The 13,751-nt window shown below is 62.2% G+C and overlaps 1 protein-coding gene across 2 annotated transcripts in view; it reads left to right on the top strand.

Annotated features, from left to right (window-relative positions):
• Window positions 1–13,751, top strand: part of RPTOR (regulatory associated protein of MTOR complex 1) — a 342,586-nt gene that overhangs the window by 175,405 nt on the left and 153,430 nt on the right. For both annotated transcript variants that reach the window (XM_070060172.2, XM_070060173.2), the window contains one exon: window positions 5,377–5,552. In XM_070060172.2, coding sequence (XP_069916273.1) covers window positions 5,377–5,552 — 176 coding nt within the window. The remainder of the gene's footprint in view (window positions 1–5,376; window positions 5,553–13,751) is intronic.

Raw genomic sequence — 13,751 nt, 5'->3', positions numbered from 1 at the left:
AACGAGGGCTGAGGCGGCCACAGCAGCAGTCTCTGGGGAGTCCCCGGGCCCGGCCGGCCTCTCCTGGGCCAGGAGTGCACCAGCTCCGGGTGCCCGGGTGCTGGAGCAGATGTCCTTTCTGATCTGGTCGCTGTGCATCGCCTTGGGAGGTTTTTCTGGATCCTTCCCAGGCCCCCACAGGCTCTGGTAGGCGTTTCCAGAGGAGGCTGTTTCTGGAGTCTGAGTCTCTGGGCTCCCCAGCGGCCGCCCCGTGGTGAGAGAGCAGCCTGGGTGTGCCCGTCGGGGAGAGCCGGGCCCGTAGGGCTGGGTGAGCCGCACGCGCAGGCCTGTTTTTGCAGAATACTTTGAGTAGAGGAGTCAGTGTCTTAGATACAGAAGACAGACGCAGAGAAAGACAGGGAGAGCTCCCACCTACTGGGTCAGTCCCCAAATGCCCACAAGGCCGGGACTGGCCAGACCAAAGCTGGGAGCTGGGTGCCCACTCTGGGGCGCCCACGTGGATGTCAGGGACCCCACCACCTAAGCCAGGGCCGCTGCCTCCTGTCGTCTGCGTTGACTGAGAGCTGGGCTCGGGTGCCAGAGCCGGGTGTTGAACCTGGGTGCTCTGGAGTAGAATGGGGCGCCTTAGCTGCTGGGCCAGATGCCTGCTGCCAGCTCGTCTGTGCAGGTTTTTGTCTGTCTTGTTTTGTTTCATTCTTGAGTCATCAAGCCTGAAAAGTATGTTCACTGGTGAAATTCTTTGCCTTGAATGTCAGAACGTTTTTTTAAAAAATGTTACTGGTCCTGATCACCCCTAAAGCAGAGTCCCCATGGGCCCCTTGGGCTCCCGGGGGTGCGGGGGTGTCGGCATGCTTCCTGTGGCATGGCGGGGCAGGCGCGGCCACGTCTGGGGCTTGGTGGTCAGCGGCATCCTTTGGAGCTCTTGTCTCATCGCTCCTTATCCGGCAGCCTACGCGAGGGGCTTCGTCAGTCGCTGGGGTTCAGTCAGTGACCACTGGGATCTCAGAGGTTTAGTTCTCGGGTGTTTCTGCACCCGCAGAGGGCCCCTGATGTCCCAGGTATCCTGCTAGGCGCTGGCCACAGGTGTACCCTCTCCCCACCCCCTCCCGGTGCCGGGACCCTGTCAGACGACTCACAAGCATGTGGGGGGCCCTCTGCAGCCCACTCCGCCCTCAGGGGACCTGCCCCTCCCCGTCTGGTGTGAGAGGCGGTGTCCTTGGTGTGGACACCCGGACAGTGCTGGACTCTGTCCGCTGAGTGCAAGCAGGCACGAGTGTGGGCCCCGCGGTGAGGGGGTCGTGGCAGAGGGCCCGTCACTCCGTCCTCATGTCGTCATTCAGACGCGTGCAGGTTATACCTAGTGAGCCTCGCCAGGCAAAGAAGAAGAGCGAATCTCGTGTGTGCGTGAACGAGCGCTCCTCCCACCTCACGCTGCTTCCTCTCTGACTGCCGTCAGCCTTCCCGTACTCCATGCCCAGCGGTATTGCCGCTGCCTGGCCCTGTTTCACGCCTCCGACGGCGCACGTGCGTCCTCGGGAGTCCGGGCCCTCCCTCTCCCTGGGGAGAGTGCGCTCTGAGAGCCCAGGCCTCGGCGGGCACTTCCGCTGCTGGCAGCACGCACTGGGCAGCCGTGATGCTGCTTCTCTGCCTGCCACGGCTCCTGCCTGACCCGCGGCACTTGGCTCACAGCGCTGCAGACTGAATCGGCCCTGGGCTCGTCCGCTGGCCTCCGGGGCCACTGCCGCAGACTGGAAGCCAAATTCCTGCGTGGGGCAGGTTGCTGTGCCGAGTCAGAGCCCAGGACACGGTGGCCAGCGTGGCTCTGCCTTCCCTCTCAGCCTACAGCTCCGTGAGGGCGCTCCGCGTCCCTGAGTGCCGACGTGCGTTTAGAGTGGCTAACATGGCGACTTTTACGTCGTGTGTGATTTACCCCAATAATAATGAAAAAGACATTCCTCTAAAACTTGTGGTTTTGTTTTAAGGTTTAGTTGTATTTGTGATTGCACAGGTGCGGGTTTGACTCGACTCTGGGCTTAGCCTTCTGTTGGGGAGTGGGTGACTAACATGACCTGGAGCCTCTGAGCCCCTTCTGCGTTGAGTGGCTTGTTGAGGTGAAGCGGCAGCAGGTGCACAGCCACTGTGCCTGACACCCGGCGGAGTTGTTTGGAAGGTGCTGGGGGGCCCTTTGCGAAGGTGCCGTCCTCAGAGCCCGGCGTAGGTTCAGGAAGGCCCGGAGGGGTTGTGGCCTGGACCCTCCCCCACAGAGAGCAGCCTGTGTGTCCTCATCACCGGAGCCCTGGAAGCCCTGGTGGAGTTCACGTGTGAGGGTGTTGTCGCAGGCAGAGGAGACTGTAGGGTGAAGTAGCTTTGAGAACAGGGAGGCCCGTACGACTGGGGCGGAGGGGAGGCGCAGAAATGGAGGCGCAGTCCTGTTCCAGCCATAAAACACATCGCGGAGATTTACGCCCGCCTGACGCACTCCGCCCGCCTGGGCTCTCACTGTCATTTAAAATACCCAGCGCCTGTCCTTCCTGAGGCCTTCGTCCTCTGTGGAATTTATAAAGTAAAGCCGAGGCATCGCCTAAGTACCCAACAAAGTAAGGGCCCCAGAGGCGGATGTCTGCGGCTCCACGCTGCAGAGCCCGGCGCTGAGCGGCAGGATTAACAAAGCCGCATTCCAGGAAGGCCCTTGTCCTGCACCCTCACTTCACCGGGTTCGGGTTTGAGCTGGAGCTTGCTGTGCCAGGTGGGCCGGCTTCACCTGGGGCTCGCCCGTGGGTGGCTTTCACTGTAGCCACAGTGGGTCTGTGTGGCTGAGGCAGAGGGCGGCCCGCGCGGGGTGCACGCCTGTGGTCGCTGTGTTCTGGTTCTGATTTCCATTACTGCAGGGCTCGGACATGAGCGTCCAGGGCTGTGGAGGACACGCACACCCCTCTCCCGCAGCCTGGGTGCTCTTTAGTTTTATCTGAGTCCGTCTGTTTGCCACTGCCCTGCTCCTGTCTGTCTCCTCAGCCTTCTCGGGACTTGAGGGCGGCCCTGGGAGCCTGCCTGCCCCCTCCCAGGCAGCACACCCTGCGTGTGGCACGGGGCCTCTGGTGACTCACTGCGTGGTCGTGGCCGGCTCTCTGCTGCTGTGCCTCCCTGAGCGGAAGGAGCCTCGTTTAGGGGGCCCAGCTCTGACGTCGCGTGCTTCACAGCTGTGCCCAGGAGCAGGCAGAGCAGTGTGCGTACAGGATCCCCCATGCACTAGATTTGTTCAATTTTCCTGGCCAAATGTTGCAAATTCTTGTGAACCTCATTATTCCTGAAAATGACAGCAAAGCCTGTTGTGCAGCCAGACATTGTCAGGGCAAGCAGTGGGCCCCGTGATGCTGGGAAGGCTGCGGTGGCGGGTTGGCCGCCCGTGTCCGTGGAGTGCTGCTGCTGTTGGGAGACTGGGAACACGCTTGATTGCCAGTGGCAGGGTGGTGCAGCCATGTGGCAGAAGGCCCTGTCACCTTGAAAACGTCCATTCACTTGACAGGCAGAGCAACAGAGAGCGCGAGCGAGAGGTTGGCTTTCTACCCACTGGTTCGCTCCCTGGATGCCCACATCGGCCGCGGCTGGGCCAGGAGCCAGGACCGCTATCTGAGTCTCCCACATGGGTGGCAGGGACCCATAAGCAGGGAGCTGGCACTCCAGTACGGCATGCCAGTGTTGCAAGTGGCATCTGACCATTGTGCCACACACTGATTTTTTAAAAATGTGTGGATTGCATTGTTTTTAGAATAATATTTGCACGTTGAATTAGATTTTGTTGTGTCGAAAGGGAAGTTTTGCGGGCTTCCCCGAGTGCGCGCTCGTTCACTTGGTGCCTTGTTGATGCAGCCCCAGAGGGGATAAGCTCCACATCACATCTGGTGCCTGGGCCTTTCCCGCATCTCAGAGGGGTGCATTTCAAGAAAGAATAACTTTTAATTTAAAAGAAAAAAAAAAAAACCTTCCTCCCTGGTTGCAGAGCCAATGCCCAATTGCTTGTAGAACATTTAGAGAAGCCAGAAGAGAGAAGAACATAAAATGACCTTTAACTTGAGCCTTGCAATGAAAGCTGTCTCTTCCGTTGTGGACGTGACCCAGGCCTGCTCACACTCACACACGCGCTGGTCTGCTGGTCTGCTCGTCATGCACCCTGCCCATCTCCATGCCGGGAAACACGGCAGCATGCGGACGTCATGGGTCAGAGGTGGGAGGTAAAAGTGAACCCGAAACACCAGGAAGGTCCTGCAGGCGGCAGGAGATCTGTGGGCGTTGATGCCGGCACGGGGCAAGGAGGAGAGCTTGAAGAAAAGGGCCTGCGAAGGTCGAGCACGTTGTGTGTCAGCGGGAACTCGGGGTGGCAGGCTGAGCCGTGTTGTGTGTCAGCGGGAACTCAGGGTTAGCCGTGTTGTGTGTCAGCGGGAACTCAGGGTGGCGGGGTGAGCTGTGTTGTGTGTCAGCGGGACCTCGGGATGAGCCGTGTTGTGTGTCAGCAGGGACTCGGGGTGGCGGGGTGAGCTGTGTTGTGTGTCAGCAGGGACTCGGGGTGGCGGGGTGAGCTGTGTTGTGTCAGTGGGAACTCGGAATGGTGGGGTGAGCCGTGTTGTATGTCAGTGGGAACTCGGAATGGTGGGGTGAGCCGTGTTGTGTGTCAGTGGGAACTTGGGGTGAGCCGTGTTGTGTCAGTGTTGTGTCATTGGGAACTCGGGATGGTGGGGTGAGCCATGTTGTGTGTCAGCGGGAACTCGGGGTGGCGGGGTGAGCCGTGTTGTGTGTCAGCAGGGACTCGGGGTGGCGGGGTGAGCCGTGTTGTATCAGTGGGAACTCAGGATGGTGGGGTGAGCCGTGTTGTGTGTCAGTGGGAACTCAGGATGGTGGGGTGAGCCGTGTTGTGTCAGTGGGAACTCAGGGTGGCAGGGTGAACCATGTTGTGTCAGTGGGAACTCAGGATGGTGGGGTGAGCCGTGTTGTGTCAGTGGGAACTCGGGGTGGTGGGGTGAGCCGTGTTGTGTGTCAGTGGGAACTCAGATGGCGGGGTGAGCCGTGTTGTGTCAGTGGGAACTCAGGATGGTGGGGTGAGCCGTGTTGTGTCAGTGGGAACTCAGGGTGGCGGGGTGAGCCGTGTTGTGTCAGTGGGAACTCGGGGTGGTGGGGTGAGCCGTGTTGTGTGTCAGTGGGAACTCAGATGGCGGGGTGAGCCGTGTTGTGTCAGTGGGAACTCGGGATGGCGGGGTGTGGTGTTGGCCTTGGACTCCTGTCTCCAGGACAGAACTCGTGGTAGCCACGCTGCACGGGGCTTTCTGGTGCAAAGCCGCCCTCCGGCCTGTTGACCCGCTCTTTCCTTCTGTGTGTCCCCTGCAGGTGGCTGCCATTAACCCCAACCACCCCCTTGCCCAGATGCCTCTGCCCCCGTCCATGAGAAACTGCATCCAGCTGGCCGCCTGCGAGGCCCACGAGCTGCTGCCCATGATCCCCGACCTCCCGGCCGACCTGTTCACGTCCTGCCTCACCACCCCCATCAAAATCGCTCTGCGCTGGTAAGTGCCCCGTGGGCTCGCCGCGCCCCGGGGGTCCTGCACCGCAGGGGCCCAGGGACTTCTGTGGGAGCGCCGCCTGTGATGGCCAGGACGGGGGGGAGCCTGGGCTGAACGCTTGGAGGTGGAGATGCAGCCCCCCGCGGGGCGTCTGCAGGTGCAGTGGCTGCTCTGTGACCTCCAGCGCGCCCTCCCGGCGTCTTGTTCCATGTGGAAGCGTCGTTAGTGCTAGGGTTGGTTGTACTGGAAAACGACTTGTTTTTTTGGGGGGAGAAAAAGGCTATTTTGAAAGAAGTAATTTCCTTCCTTGCTTTGAATTGAAGTGCAATCTTTTAGTTTATTCTTAGCAGTAAAAAAAAAAATAGCCATTTTCTTTTCTGTCACCGTTCCTGTGCTATTTGGGGAGTAAATGAGGAAGTGAGTGTGTTGTTCGAGGCAGGAGAGCCCTCCCTGGAGGCCCCGTGCCCCGGGCAGCGCGCACGGGCTGCGTGCGTCCTGCCTGCACACCCAGCTCTGTCCCACCTGTGTGGCTGAGAGGCGTGCGTGCCGAGTGGTGGCAGCTGTGTCCTCGCTGAGCCAGGTGGGGGGTGGGCGCCACACCTCTTGGGGGGACCCTCCTGGGGCTGCTGTCAGGGCCCCCACAGCCCAGACTTCTGTCTCCTGGTTGTTTCCCCACACTGTGGGGCTGACCCCATCAGAGTGACCCCTGCTGGGGGCTCTGGGGGACTGAAGCCTGGCCCGGGGGTGTCTGGAGCCGCGGCAGGGCCTGAATCACCCAAGGCTCTGGTGTGGTGATGGCACTGGACTGCTAAGCTGCAGCCCTTGGACAGGCCGTCTGCACCCCAGGCAGAGGCTCCTCGAATATTCCTTGCTTCTGTAGGGTTAGAGAGGAAGAGGGGGAGTTCACTGTGGAAGGGCACAGACTGGTGACCCACGCGCACACCTGGAGCTGACCAGGGCCTTCCTCACAGTGGAGCAGAGCCCACTGACCAAACGCTAGGGAGGACATAGCCACAGCCCAGAAATGGCCGTTCCAACAGCGTCACCTGGGGCAGAGTCACTGCAAGACAGGTGTCACACAGCGGAGGAGTCCCGCCAGAGCTTGGTACTGTGGAGTAAGCGGTAGGGGCGTGAGAACCGGTAGGAGCAGAGGCAGGACAGCGCCAGTGCGTGAGCAAAGTCTGGGCCGGGGGCCCACGGGGACGCCGCAGGAGGCAGCGGGCAGCAGCAGAGATTGCTAGTGTGACAGGAGCTGGTGCTGCGGAGGCGGGGCCAGGCCTTCCGTGCGAGAGGAAGAGAGCACTGCAGGGCGGAAGGTACTAGAAGGGCACAGGGATGCCCCCGGCTGCGTGGAAGGAGGATGCCCTCAAGCGAGGGGCTCGCTGCCTCCCAGGAGTGACGAGACGGGAAGGCGCCTCGCCCGCGGCCACGCTGTCTCTGGGCCGAGTCATTTCCCTGAGGCCGAAGTCCTCTCCAGCCGGAGCGTGTTACTGTCCCATGTCTGTTCTCTGTCCAGTCGCTGTCCTGATGAGCAGACCCGTTTCCATCACCACAGGAAAGAGCCCTAGTCCTGAGTCCTCGGCGTTCATTCTTTCATTCCTGTCCGAGAGGTCGTGCGCTGGATACCAGCTGTGCACTCCTAAAGCCGGCGCTGACAACCACGGGAGACCCAGAGGCACTGAGATGAGGCAGGCCTGGGTGGGTGCCTTAGGCAGAGCAGGGCAATCCATGCTTAAACACTGGGTGGTTTGTGGCACGGAGGGCTGTGTGTCCGCGGAGCACGAGTGTGGGAGGGCCAAGGGGAGGAGACGGAAGGGGACACCGAGTCTCAGCAGGCGGCTGGCACTGGAAGGGGAGCGGTGGGAGCGCCTCGCACAGCTGTGGCAGAGAGCGCGGGTGAGGCCAGGGTGGCCGGCAGGTGGTGGGCGGTGTGGAATGCTGGCCAGGGACTCGGCTCCGTCTCCCAGGGCTGCGCAGGTGAGAGCCCTGCCTGGGTTTATGCAGGTGGGTGATGTGTGGGAGGTAGCACAGGGGACGCTGGGAGGGTGGGAAGTGGCAGCATGGGCCGTCGGCCAGAGCTTGGGCCGACCGCACTGTGGATCCACTGTGGACCAGGCCTCAACACGCGTTTCCCCACCTCCCTCTGGACTCGCTGCCCTCCCTGCTTCTGGGCATTGAACTCCAGAGCCGACCCCGTCATGCAGACGTCCATGGGCAAGTGGTGGGGGCTGGGCGGGGCCAGCAAAGAAGACAGGAAGCACAGAATACGACGCCTGCGCCTTCCTGCACACCCCCCCACCGGGCCTGCCGCCCCTCACACCGCCCCACCGGGCCTGCCGCCCCTGCCACCCCTCACACCGCCCCACCGGGCCTGCCACCCCTCACACCGCCCCACCCGGCCTGCCGCCCCTGCCACCTCTCACACCGCCCCACCGGGCCTGCCGCCCCTGCCACCCCTCACACCGCCCCACTGGGCCTGCCACCCCTGCCACCTCTCACACCGCCCCACTGGGCCTGCCACCCCTCACACCGCCCCATGGGCCTGCTGCCCCCGCTGTCCCTGCACACCGCCCCACCGGGCCTGCTGCCCCCGCTGTCCCTGCACACCGCCCCACTGGGCCTGCCACCCCTCACACTGCCCCACTGGGCCTGCCACCCCTCACACCGCCCCACCGGGCCTGCTGCCCCCGCTGTCCCTGCATACCGCCCCACTGGGCCTGCTGCCCCCGCCAGGGCATTCCCTGGAGTGAGGTGTCTCTGGCGCTCCGCTCCTCCTCCGGGCTTCCATTTCCGCAGGGCTGTGTGTGGCTGTGTACTCCGAAGGGCGCACGTTCTCACCGCTCAGGCCTCATGGGTGCTGGCATGGGTCCCTGCCCTCAGTTTAGGGAATGGGTTTTCTCTCTGCCAAGACACAGTCTGGTATCTCAGTAGCTACCTGAAATCCATTCTGGAGTTAGGACGTGATTGGATTTTTAGAAGAATCAGTAGGCAGTGTGGTGAAGGGCAGCCCAGCACAGTTACGGCGCAGACGACGGGCAGCAGACACCGCCTGGACGTCGGCAGTGGCTTGGTGGGCAGACCGCTTGTGGTTGGCCACTTTGTGCCACCCGGGGCTGAAGTTTTATTGAACATAGCACTGCTGAGTGTCCTTAGCCTGTGAGTAGCCGTAAGGCAGGTTTACTGGAAGAATTACCAAGTGAGGTGTGCGCTTGGTAACAGCTGAGTTACGACGGAGAGGGGGAGAGAGCTCCCGCCCGCGGCTCACATCCCAGTGCCTGCAGTGACTGGCCGGACACTCAGTCCAGGCCTCCATGCGGTGCTGGGACCCAGTGTCTCCAGAGTCCACATCAGCAGGAAGCTGGAAGCCGGAGCCGGGAGTCAAGCCGGGTGTTGAGCCCAAGCACTGATATGAGGCAGGGGCCTTCTCCTCCTCCTCCCCCCCCTCCTCCCCCCTTCTCCTCCCCTCCCCCCTCCTCCCCTCCTCTGTCGTCCTCCGCTCTGTCCTCCTCTCTTCCTCCTCCCCTTCCTCCTCCCCCTCCTCCCCCTCTTCCCCTCCTTCTCCTCCCCTCCTCCCCCTCTCTCCTCCTCCCCTCCCCCCTCCTTCTCCTCTCCTTCTCCTCCTCCTCCCCTCCTCCTCCTCTCCCCCTCCTCCTCTCCTCCTCCCCCTCCCCTCCCCCCCTCCTCCTCCCCCTCCTCCCCTCCTCCTCTCCTCCTCCTCCCCCCTCCTCCTCCCCCTCCTCCTCCTCCTCCCTCTTCCCCCACCCCACCCCTCCTCTTCCCCTCCTCCCCCTCCCCTCCCTCCTTCCTCCCCTCCTCCTCCTCTCCTCCTCCTCCTCCCCCCTCCTCCTCCCCTCCTTCCTCCCCTCCTCCTCCTCTCCTCCTCCTCCTCCCCCCTCCTCCTCCCCTCCTCCTCCTCTCCCCCTCCTCCCCTCCTCCTCCCCCTCCCCTCCCCCCCTCCTCCTCCTCTCCCCCTCCTCCCCTCCTCCTCCCCCTCCCCCTCCCCCTCCTCCCTCTTCCCCCCACCCCACCCCTCCTCTTCCCCTCCCCCCTCCTCCTCCCCCTCCTCCTCCTCCTCCCTCTTCCCCCCACCCCCACCCCTCCTCTTCCCCTCCTCCCCCCTCATCCCCCTCCCCTCCCTCCTTCCTCCCCTCCTCCTCCCCCTCCCCTCCCCCCCTCCTCCTCCTCCCCTCCTCCTCCCCTCCTCCCCCCTCCTCCTCCCCCTCCCCCTCCCCCTCTTCCCCCACCCCACCCTCCCCCTCCCCCCTCCTCCTCCCCTCCTCCTCTCCCCCCTCCTCCCCTCCTCCCCCCTCCTCCTCTCCCCCCTCCTCCTCCCCCTCCCCCCTCCCTCCTCCCCCTCCCCTCCCTCCTTCCTCCCCTCCTCCTCCCCTCCCCTCCCCCCCCTCCTCCTCCCCTCCTCCTCCCCTCCTCCCCCCTCCTCCTCCCCCTCCCCCTCCCCCTCTTCCCCCACCCCACCCTCCCCCTCCCCCTCCTCTCCCCCTCCTCCTCCCCTCCTCCTCTCCCCCCTCCTCCCCTCCTCCCCCCTCCTCCTCTCCCCCCTCCTCCTCCCCCTCCCCCCTCCCTCCTCCTCCTCCCCCCCTCCCCCTCCCCCCCCTCCTCTGTCGTCCTCCGCTCCCTGGCCTCCATGGTCTGAAAGTCGCTGCTCTCATTGTGTGCGGCACAGTGGCTCTGGGGTGTTGTACTTTGTAGATACAGTACAGCTTTGCCTTGTATGAAACATGGATCTCTGTGTTGGATGGCTCGTGTATGTATGAACACTATCTGATGATGAAGTGCTTTTTCGGAGACGTTGTCCTGATTTTCTTTCATCTCAGTCTTATTTTGAGAAACTCATCTCGGCGGCCCTGCCGTGAGCAGCTGCGTTCCTCTCGACGGACGTGAGCGCCCTCCTCACCATGGACGTCAGTGTACTACAAGAGTCCAAAATACGTCTTTCCTTTTGCTGTTTTCTGCTTTGATTCGTGGCATGATACCGTGTTAAATCTGTCGTGGGCCTGCTCGGTGCGGTGCGTGATTGGCCGTGGGGCGTGCTGTAGAACAGGCCGATGCCTGCTGCACCGAGCGGCGTGGCGCTGGCGTCGTCTGTGAGGGAGGCTGTTTCCTCCCTCGGGGGGGGGGGGGTGCAGGGGTTTGAATGCTGACGGCGCAGCGGGAACGTGTGCCCGTCCGCGTGGGAAGCCGGGCTCTCGGGTTTACCCAAGAGGAGGCAGGGCGCACGGCTACCCTGCGGCGCGGGGAGGCCCGCTCTCCCTCGGCGTCCGGCCGGGCTGAACGGGCGCAGCCTTGTCTCCTAGGGTCTCGCTGTGGCCCTTGCTTTGCGCTTCTCCTCGCTGCTGAGCCGAGAAGCGGTCAGGATGACCTCTGGAAACGGGAATTCCAGAAGTTTGACGCCAGCGTGAACTGTTCTCTGAGGCACAGCCTTTGCCGGAGAAAGCGTCTGCGCGCCTGTCCGGTGCTCTGTGGTCTTTGGCTTCCTTAGCAGAGCCAGGGTGACTGCTTGCGGCCCTCTTTGAAGGCAGAGAAGCCGCAGGAGGGCAGGAGTGTCACGCTTTGCGTTGTAGACCTCAGTAGCAGGGAAGTTTAATTTGAATTTGTTTATAAAGAAAGGGCTTTATTATCCAGAGGGCTTCACAGCGTGGTCTTAGCCACCATCTGGCCCTGCACAGATCCTGAGCTGGTTTCCTCGCAGCCTCCAGACCCTTCAGGCTCCATCGTCTGTCGTGTGCCTGTCCCGAGGGTGGTTTTCCTCCCCACTCAACCGTGTGCTCTCCGGTCCCAGCCTCTTGACACCGCCCGGTGCAGATGGCACCTGCGTGCTGGGAGGGAGCTCACTTGCGCTAGGCTGAACCAGCGGAGCAGCACCGCGGACCAGTCCCTGACTTGACCCAGTCCTCGGGGCAGCAAGGGGGGAGGCTGAGAGACCCCGGCACGAGTCCACTCAGCAGTGACGTCAGGGAGGGATGGGGCCCTTGCAGATGACCGGAGCCCGAGGGGGTTAGGGACGGGGCAGGAGTAGAGGCTGGCTCAGAAAAGGACCTGAGAGGGGTCTCTGGTTGGGAGCCAGCCTCCTCCTGACTCCCTGGAGGCTGCAGCTTGCGAGGGTGTATCGGGCTCAGAAGGAAGAGCAGCAGTCGGACCACACCCCTTTGACAGAAGGGAGGCCGTAATGACCACGTGCCAGGTGGGACAAGGAGAGGCACGGGAGGAAAGGCCAGCTGGAGGCACTGAGCGTGGAACGCGTGGTCGATGGCGTGCTGGGCAAAGAGGTGAATCCGGAACCAGGAGCGCTGCAGGCTGGGCGGGCGGAGGCGCCTGCAGCAGGAGTGCAGGGCGGGACGTGCTCCGGGCCTGAGGTGCTGACCCCGAAACCTCGTGTCCTCCTATGACGGCGCCAACCGCCGGACAGGGAAGCGTCCTCCTCACCCTAGGAGGGTGGAGAGGAGGGGACAGCGTGGGTGGGCCGGGAGACCGACATGCGTACCCCGTGGTGAGCCAGCTCTTACTTGAGAGCAGACGTCATGGCTACGTGGTTCTTTTTTTTTTTTTTTTTTTTTTTTTGGACAGGCAGAGTGGACAGTGAGAGAGAGACAGAGAGAAAGGTCTTCCTTGTACCATTGGTTCACCCTCCAATGGCCGCCGTGGCCGGCACACCGCGCTGATCTGAAGCCAGGAGCCAGGTGCTTCTCCTGGTCTCCCATGGGGTGCAGGGCCCAAGCACCTGGGCCATCCTCCATTGCACTCCCGGGCCACAGCAGAGAGCTGGCCTGGAAGAGGGGCAACCGGGACAGAATCTGGCGCCCCAACCGGGACTAGAACCCGGTGTGCCGGCGCCGCAAGGCGGAGGATGAGCCTAGTGAGCCGCGGCGCCGGCCTACGTGGTTCTTTAAAGTTTATGCTCCTGTTTGTTGATCCACTCCCCAGATGTCCACAGTAGCTTGGGGGCCAAAGCCAGGAGCCTGGAACTCAACTGACGTCTCCCACACAGGTGGCACTCAGTCTCCCACACCCACGTGGGTGCCAAGGGCCCAGTCACTTGAGTCGTCACCTCTGCCTCCCAGGTTGTGCGGTGGAGGAACCGGACTCGGGAGCTGGAGCCAGGACTAGACTCGGGTACCCCAGTGTGGAACGTGGAGTGCTAACCAGCAGCTGAGCGCCTGTTCCAGGTCACGTCTGTAAAATATAAAAATGTGATCGAGGATGAAGGAAGGAAATGAAGCAGGAGAGAGCTTGGGTGGCAGCGTCAGTGGGGCAGAGCAGGGTCTGGGGTGGAGACCCCTGAAGGGACAGAGGGAATTAGGTCCGCAGGGCAGGTGCTGTGGCACAGTGGGTCGAGCTGCTGCCGGGAACAACGTTACCCGGTGTTGGGGTCCCTGCTTCAAGTCCTAGCTCCCAGCTTCCTGCTCATCTACAGCTTGGGGGCAGCAAGCAGTGGCTGAATTACCTGGGACCCTGACAGCCACAGGAGAGACATAATGGAGCTCCTGGCTCTTGGCTTCAGCCTGGCCCACCCCTGGCTGCTGCAGGCATTTCGGGAGTGAACCAGCAGATGGAAGATCTCTGTCTCTGTGTTAACACACACACACTCTCTCTCTCTCTCTCTCTTTCTTAAAGATTTATTTTATTTATTTGAAAGAGTTATATAGAGAGAGGGGTCTTCCATCCGCTGTTCACCTCCCAAATGGCTGCAACAGCTGGAGCTGAGCCAATCTGAAGCCAGGAGCCAGGAGATTCTTCCGGGTCTCCCATGTGGGTGCAGGGGCCCAAGGACTTGGGCATCTTCCACTGCTTTCCCAGGCCACAGCAGAGAGCTGGATCAGAAGTAGAGCGGCCAGGACTCGAACCAGCACCCACATGGGATGCCAGTGCTACAGGCTGGGGCTTTAACCCACTGCACTACACAGCTGGCCCCTCTGCCTCTCAAATAAATAAAAATCAATAAGCTTTAAAAGAAAGAACAGGAAGTCAGGAAGACACACACCTGACAGCACCGTCTGAGCATGTGTGTGTGGGCAGAGCAGGTAAAGCAGGCGTGTCTGTCGCTAGAGCTCCTGACGGCGTTGCTGGGCTGGGCCTCACGGAGGCCTGGGGACCACACCCCACAGGGAACGGGCAGCATGAGCACACGTGGACCGTTGGGGGAGATGCACCACGTCCCAGCTACGAAGGAAGCTTTCGTAATCCCAG

Source organism: Oryctolagus cuniculus, chromosome 17 (assembly GCF_051225735.1).
Source record: "Oryctolagus cuniculus isolate XC-2025 breed Fujian yellow rabbit chromosome 17, ASM5122573v1, whole genome shotgun sequence".
In the NCBI taxonomy this organism is placed as follows: domain Eukaryota; kingdom Metazoa; phylum Chordata; class Mammalia; order Lagomorpha; family Leporidae; genus Oryctolagus; species Oryctolagus cuniculus.
This window is presented reverse-complemented; position numbering and strand designations above follow the sequence as displayed.